This window comes from Ciona robusta, chromosome 7 (assembly GCF_009617815.1).
Source record: "Ciona robusta chromosome 7, ASM961781v2".
Taxonomy (NCBI): domain Eukaryota; kingdom Metazoa; phylum Chordata; class Ascidiacea; order Phlebobranchia; family Cionidae; genus Ciona; species Ciona robusta.
Window position 1 is genome coordinate 5,107,194 of NC_143241.1, and position 8,015 is coordinate 5,115,208.

At 35.4% G+C, this 8,015-nt stretch overlaps 2 protein-coding genes across 3 annotated transcripts; both read left to right on the forward strand.

The window, feature by feature from the left end:
• The first annotated feature begins 198 nt into the window (after nt 1-198).
• Nucleotides 199-5,154, forward strand: LOC149734070 (ectonucleotide pyrophosphatase/phosphodiesterase family member 7-like). 2 transcript variants are annotated; one of them, XM_089881566.1, is made up of 9 exons: nt 201-408; nt 1,463-1,593; nt 2,174-2,322; nt 2,669-2,857; nt 3,114-3,259; nt 3,741-3,907; nt 4,083-4,201; nt 4,457-4,555; nt 4,763-5,154. In XM_089881566.1, exons 1-9 carry the CDS (start codon nt 302-304, stop codon nt 5,003-5,005), a joined length of 1,350 nt encoding a protein of 449 aa, XP_089737692.1. In that variant the 5' UTR covers nt 201-301; the 3' UTR covers nt 5,006-5,154. The 2 variants fall into 2 exon arrangements, with proteins under 2 accessions (XP_089737693.1, XP_089737692.1); XM_089881567.1 differs by lacking the exon at nt 4,457-4,555 and having other exon boundaries at nt 199-408.
• A 138-nt stretch (nt 5,155-5,292) lies between these two features.
• Nucleotides 5,293-7,868, forward strand: LOC149734071 (metalloendopeptidase OMA1, mitochondrial-like). Its single transcript, XM_089881550.1, has 4 exons — nt 5,293-6,256; nt 6,520-6,783; nt 7,074-7,282; nt 7,371-7,868. Exons 1-4 carry the CDS (start codon nt 5,510-5,512, stop codon nt 7,735-7,737), a joined length of 1,587 nt encoding a protein of 528 aa, XP_089737676.1. The 5' UTR covers nt 5,293-5,509; the 3' UTR covers nt 7,738-7,868.
• Nucleotides 7,869-8,015: the final 147 nt, after the last annotated feature.

The window sequence follows — 8,015 nt, forward strand, 5'->3', positions numbered from 1 at the left end:
ATAAATAAACAATGTCCGAGTGTACATAATAGCGCATCTGGGCGTGGTGCAGCGGCCGGTTATCAGAAGCCGGTTAATTGGGTCTGGTTATCTCAGTGGAATTAGAGCGAAACTTACTCGCGGTGTTAAATTAGACCAGACAGCATGAAGCTTGTTAGAAGAAGAAGTGTACAAAGTGCAAAGTTTGCATACATTTATCATATCCGCTAAACCTAATAGTACATGCATTTAAAAGTAACATATTTCACAGATGCAAAGGCGTGTTACTTGAATTAGTAGACCCTCTGGTCTAGTCATCGAAATGCAAGCGTTATTGAGGTGTTTGCTTTCATTAGCATTTTTTTCTACTGCTACCACTGTTGCTACTAAACACCACAAGCTGCTTTTGATATCTTTTGACGGTTTTCGGTAAGTCGTTACTTTTATAGTAGGGTGGAGAAAGAGGGGAAACCTTTAGCGCATAATATCCAAATATCCTTTTTTTTTTCGTGTTTAAAAACAATTAACAACTGTCCATGGGAGTCGTTAGGATGCGGTTTTATAATTCTCTGAATGTTCTTTGTTTATTACCAACTGAGACGAAAAATAGAATGAATAGTTGTCCCATCTTTCCTCACCCCATCTTTCCTCCTATATTTATCTGTATTTTTGCTGCGGTTTTAGTAGCAAATTGTTGTGTTATTTGTAAACAATGCAACCAGAGAATTTTCGGAACACACACAATAGCTCCAAAGGTTAAACAATGAGCGCGCCGATCACGCAATATAGCTCGGTAAACAATACGAACTTTGTCGGTGTCAGATGCCGTTAGACTTAAACACTGATCACAGTCAGCAGTGTTCTATTTGTCAACATAAACAATGAGCGCGCCGATCACGCAATATAGCTCGGTAAACAATACGAACTTTGTCGGTGTCAGATGCCGTTAGCCAGTTAGTGGGACATGCGGTGATATTGTGTATCAGTGTGTCGATCGTGGTTCAATTACAAACAAAACGAAAACGGTTCGCACATTTACTTTAAGGCAACCAAATAAAAGACCATTGGGTTGAAGCTGTTGGCTTAAAGTGTCTCTTCCACATGCGCATATAATGATAAACACAGAAATCAGGTTACAACGAATGAAAATCCCTTGTTTTATCCTCGCATAGCTAAAACTCGACAGTCGTTATATCACGGGTGTTCTGTTTCATACACCTCGTGCCAGCATACGAGTTACAACATATATGTGACTTTTCTGCCACAATAGGTTAACGTTACAACGTATGCTACATTCTACACAATGATCAATGGCCATATGGGGTAAGATGGGGACACTTTTAGCTCATAGTATGCACATATCCTCTTGTGTTTTAAATAATTAACAGCGCTCTTTTAAAATATGATGTTTTTTAAATATCTTTATTTACGAACAATTGAAAAACGTGTCCCAACTTACACTACCCTACCATATCACTTTTAGGTACGACTATGCAAATGAAGAACCCATGTTTCCGGCTTTCCAATACCTCAACGCTAACGGTGTTCGAGCCAAATACCTGCAAGGAGCCTTTCCCACTTTAACCTCCCCGTCTCACATGTCAATAGCTACAGGTCGGTAATATAAAACTTATCAATTGAAACTGTTCCCACCTGTTCGATGTAACAATAACATACAAATTTAGACATACTATTCTGGGGCAAGATAGCCACCGTTAACACATAATGTGCCAAATATCCTAATTAACTTTTAACAATTAACAACGCTCTTTATGGTCGTGAGGATACTGGTATTTATGTTAACTTCTTTGCGTACTAAAAAACAGAACGATAAGAAACAATGAACGCATGTAGGCTACTTTACAAACAAACATTTATACGATTTGCAGGCATCTCTATATAGCTCCCATTCATCGCTCAGTACTTTTTATGACAGTTAATATATATAGCACATAAAAGTGGGTCCCAACTTTATATAATAGGGTGGAGGAAGATGGGACATCTTTAGCACAAAATATCCAAGTATCTTGATCGTGTTTAAAACAAATGCCGGTGGTCTATGGGAGTCGTGAAGATATAGTTTATAATTTATTGAATGTTTTTCCTTTACTACTTATTGAAACGAGAAAACAGAGCTAAAAAGTGCCCCATCTTCCCCACCCTACTGTATTATATGCTGCCCTTTCTTTTTAAGGTCTGTACACTGAGTCTCACAACGTTGTGCACAACTGTCATTATAACATGAGCGTTGGGCACCAAGGTTCTGATTTTCTTTCTACACTGCCTGTAAACTATTGGTGGGACACAGGGGTGGAGCCTATATGGATCGCAGCTGTCAATCAAGTTGGTATGATAGGAAAATGTACATCATGGTTTATGTGAAGTAAAATTGGTAACCTTGTATTATATTCCTCTATATGGAAATACACAGGGTGTAATGTACATATCATCAAGACAAGTCGGTTTACTTTACAAAATAGGTCAAAATTTCATAAATCATTAATTTTGACCATCCATTACGGTATTGGTAAATATTACGTTTCATGTTATAATCTTGCTCTTATGAAAAGCATTTCACAGTTTTGGTCATACCACAAAAACAGTATAAAAGCTTTTACTTTTTCAACCTGATTAAGAATAGATACAATTTATTAATTTCCATTTTACACTAATACAATTATCTTTAAAGGGTCTTAAAAGTGGTGGCTACATGTTCCCTGGCAGCTATGCAACTATAAATGGAGTTAGTGCAACAAAGAAAGTTCTACAGAAGCAGTTTATGCCATACTCACAGCGCTCCTGGCAAAACCGTATCAGCACTGTGGTTGGTTGGCTGAAAGATGAGGATATGGACTTTGTGGCACTTTACTTCGAAGAGGTAGAACCAGAAACATAATTTACAGCATGGCAATTGACACCAAGACTCAGTAAAAAGGTGTTTGCATCATTGCATTTAACCAAAAAATACCGGCTTCAATGCTTGACACAGATGGCGTATTTGTTCTTGGGCAAAACCTATATATAAAGTCCAATGGTATGCCACGCTGTAGCACCTTACTTGGAATAAAAAAATGTTATTCTGTAGCACCTGTCTGGATAATTTTCTACACATTTTAATATTGTGTATATTTCAGCCAGATACTCTTTCACATGAATTGGGCCCCGACTCAAAGAGAGTGAGATATGATGTGAAATCCTGGGTTAGCAACACTATCATGCATTTACTCAAGAAAGTTGAGGATGCTGGCTTAACTGATGACCTTAATATAATATTTCTCAGGTTTGAAAAGTGAATAGAGTTAAATTACGTAATAAGTTAACAGTCCCATATCTGGGGTGACTTCTTTTGCTCCCCTATGAGATAGCATGTGTAGAAAAGTATATTAAATGTTATATTAACTAACCACTGTAAAGAGTTTTGCTAGATAAAATCTAAATCTTAAAAAGCTACTATATTTATATATATACACCGTACTATCCATAAGGTAACAGCTTTTAAGTTTAGTAACCAGAATAAATTAATGAAAAATAAATTCAAAGCGTCTAAGGAAAATTCTCCTATTGTAAAACAAAAATTTCCTATTTTTAAAATCTGTTATGTTAAACAAAATTTCATCTTATAAAAAAATAACAATTCAGAAATTAAAAACAGAAAGATATAATCTGTGTGTTTGTACTGCTTTGGGTTCTCTTCTGCATATGGTGTAAGGTAAAAAGCTATTACAATGCGGGAAAGTAACGCTCTTGTTATTTTTACCCAGTGATCATGGGCATATACCAATCAACACGACAGTGGGACATGATGATGCAGTATCATTAAGCAAGCATATTAATATTGATGATATTGACTTCCAATTTTGCTATGGACCTATTGGTCTCATTGAACCAAAACCAGGAAGACTAGTTTCAGTGTACCAAGCTTTAAAAGGTAGGTATTCATAGTTAGAGTCAAATTAAACCTAAATGGGATATTTTACCTTTTGGGTTACACCCTTGTAGTTAAAGCGACTAAAATTATTGTAGTATGTTTTTTATTCTAATAAAGTATAATATAAATATGCTTATAACAGTAATTGTTTTTTAATCTGTTCGTTTTTTTGCAGGTCAATCAAATGTTCGGGTTTATTACAAAGAAGAGATACCAGAAAGATGGCATTTAAAAGGAAGTGACAGAATCCCATCCATTATCGTGGTTGGTGAACCAGGATACTTTGTTTTCTGGGTAAGCCCTGTAAAAAAAACATAGCTTCAACAATGCACATTCTTCTTAAATCGAATTTGTCTAAATTAAATGTAACTCAATATAGTTTTTCAATTGTGAAATGGGTTTATTAACATATTTTTCTATTGCTCTTAGTCAAGTAGCTTTTTATTTATTTATACCTTGGTTTTAACAACTGGCAATTTTTGCCAATTTCCGTCCTTGTTTTTTTATGAATTAAATTTATGTTATGTTTACAAAGATTGTCGTTTTTAGAAATTTCCAGGATACCACCCAACTAGGGGTGATCATGGATATGATAATAAATTGGTTAATATGAGAGCATTTTACTACAGTATTGGTCCATCATTCAAGGTAATGACTTGTTTATATAGGCTACTAGTGACATATTACAGCTGCTTTTTATCAAACATGGGTTTCTGGTAAAAATATTACAGAGTATTTGAAATTTGATATAAAATTATGTAATGCTTCCATATTTTAAAATATAAAAACCAACAGTATATCACAAAACATCAATTTCAACTTTAATAACATTAACTTTATTTTTGTTATCTACAGAAAAACTATGTAGTAGATGGTTTTGAATCTGTTCACATTTACCCGCTTATGTGTCATCTACTCGGAATACAACCAGCTCCCAATAACGGGTCATTGGATGTTCTTTTAAAAACTCTGGTTTCTGATACGGATGTGCCCAGTGTTACGGTGTATTTAGCTGTGTTAATTATTGTGTGTATCGCCATGTACTTTGTATATTGTAAAACAAGAAAAGGTGCAAAAGGAAAGCATAAAGGTGTTTAAATACCACGCTTATGTACCGTTGTTCTAAAATCACAGTAATTAAAATTTAGAACAGTACTGCAATTACTCAGTTTTATTTTTTTATTGTATAGATTTTTTAATTAGAAGTTTATTTGCATTCCATTAACAAATACAATTCCTATTCCTCAGATGTTTCTTCGTTTCAGTCATAAAACACACTGTAGCTGCAAAAATTAATCTACAAATATTAATTAGTAAGTCTACAATAATTTTTTTTTGAAACTGTGACAAAGACAATTTTCTAAAGTTAATTTGGCGACAGCGGATCCGCGCAGAGAGACAACAACGTTTTTGCACCCCAGTTTCGAAGCAGGGAATTACCCCAAGCTTTGTTTTTCTTTAGAAAATTTACGAGACTCGTGTTTTGTCTAAGTTAATTGCACGCTCAGTTAAACTGTAGAGTTTGTAAAAACTGTATCGTTGTTAGTGTATATAAATGTTTAGGTAATATTTCTCAAGTTCTTATCGTTACCACTGTATTCAATGCATGTTTTTCGAGCCGCCGTTTCCTGCTTATGCAAGACGAACGTATTTATGAACCATCATACAACTATGAGAACACGCGCACTTTTAACCAGAACTATGCCCAAGCGGCCACACCTCAAGAATCTTGAAAGTTTGAAACAGTTTTCAACTTCAGAACGAAGGCCGGTCAACCCGTTGGTCATGTTTCTTTTTAAAATGAAAGGAATACAGGCTTTAAAGTACGTCTCAATTCTTTCAGGGCGTTCCTTCCGAAAGCTACATGACAAACTTCCTGAAGCTATCCAACGTCAACTCTCACGGCACAAAATCGCTTTCGGAACATCAGCTGTGATTTTAATGTACATAGTATACTACTCTATAGTCCACTACGACACATGCCCAATAACAGGCAGAAAAAGGTGGATTTCCTTCACAAAAGATCAGATTTTGGTTCTAGCTGACATGGACCGCAATCAACTAATGGACGAATATGCATCGAAGATTATTGACCATAAAACACCTCTGTACAAGCAATGTAAAAGCATAGTAGATTCTCTTATATCCCACAATCAGGATATTGATATTGTTAAAAAGGTAGATTGGAAACTGACAGTTATTGATGATCCTGAAATGAACAATGCCTTTGTTTTACCCAACGGAGAAATCTTCTTGTTCACTGGTATGGTTGATGTGATGAGTGATTGGCAGGAGCTGGCTATTGTTCTTGGACATGAGATGTCCCATGCAATTCTTGGGCATGTTCAGGTATAGTAGTGTTATGTTTGAATATATTGTTTGATGTTTCTGTAAAATGCATTGTGTAGAATATATATAAATACAGCAGGACCCAAAGTGTCAAAACAAAGGGAACCTCATTGTTTAAAGGGATAAATGCTAACTTTAGCAAGGTAAAAGCTGGTTTCAACATATGAAGTCACTCCTGTATTAAAAGTTTGAGTGGCATCGCTAAAATGACACCTATTTTTATAAGCATGGTCTGCATGAACTAATCCCATGCTTTATCATAGGAGCAGCAAAGTTTTGCTGTGTTTGGAGAACTCATAGTTGTACCACTGCTTGCCTTCATATGGTTTCTCCTTGATGACTTTGCTGCATTCGTTGTGTATTCAATCCAACAGTTCATGTACCCCATTATATTTGAGCTTGGGTTTAAGCTGCCATACAGTAGACAGCTTGAATCAGAAGCAGATGAAGTTGGTCTCATGCTTGCTTCTAAAGCTTGTTTTGATCCAAGATGGAGCGTGTATTTGTGGGATAAACTGGCTTTGATGGTAAGTTGGATTAGAGGGTAAGGGGTTCAAGGCTCACTGAAGTAAATGTCATTGGGTGCTATTACGGAATATTTGTGTACAGTAAATGCTTCAATGTCACCATAATCATCAGGTTTTTAGTTTTTTTAGTAAAATGTACACTTATAGTCGTCAATCATAGAAAAACTTGGATGCTATTATGCACCCCTGGTTCAACGACTGGGGGAAGTGTCACCCTAGACACATGATGTGCCACCCTTGACACACATGTACCTCTAATTACTCATATAAATAACATAGCATTTATACAGGAAGCTACTGATGCGTTGGTTGGAAAATCCGAGATTGATTTTGAATTCTCGTCCACACATCCAAGTCATGAGAAACGAGCAGTTACATTAGAAGAACGGATTCCTGAAGCAATGAAAATGAGACTAGAATGCAATTGCCCAAACCTTGAGAAGCGAAGTGACCCGCTTGTTAAAGCCCATGAGATGAGAAAGTTTGCAGTCAATATAAAGTAAGTGAAAAGTATTTTTCATTAAATTTTTGTCAATTGTAATTACACATGAATATATTTGCTCATTTTTTTGTGTTATTATTTTTAGAGCACAAGTGAAAATCAAAGAAGAATTGGAACAGCTCCAAAAACCCAAAAGAAATGAATCAGAATCGAGTGTCGCATCTAAAGGGGAAGAAGAAATAAAATCTTTGCATAAGAAGCTAGAACTTCTTGAAGATGAATACGACAAACTTCTTGCACTTCATGATCAAGAGACAAAATTGTTAAACATAAAGGATCAAAAGAAGTCCATACTGAACAGTTTATGGTCAGGACTTGTAGGTGTTTTTCTTGGTAACTCAAAAGACTCATTTGCTTCATTTAAAAGCAGAAATGATACAGCAGACAGCACACAAAGTGTAAATCCAAAATTGTTTACTTTTAGAGACAGGTACACGTTTTCTGATGACTAGTAGTGGCAAAAATACGGTGTTTTTTTGTATCTTTGAATGCCTTTAAATGCAGGTTAAAATTTTTTTTCAAGTTCGCCAAACGTCAGTGCAATTCATAATCCATTTGTTCATTAAATAAAACAACCAGCAAACATTTTTTTTTATATTGGAACAACTATCATTTTAAGCTGTACTGTTATTTCAGTGAAAAGTTGTCATTGAAGTACAACATTTTTACATATTCTAGATTATTGCCGACAAAGGTATTAGATTATCTATCATTCTTACCTGATGCATTT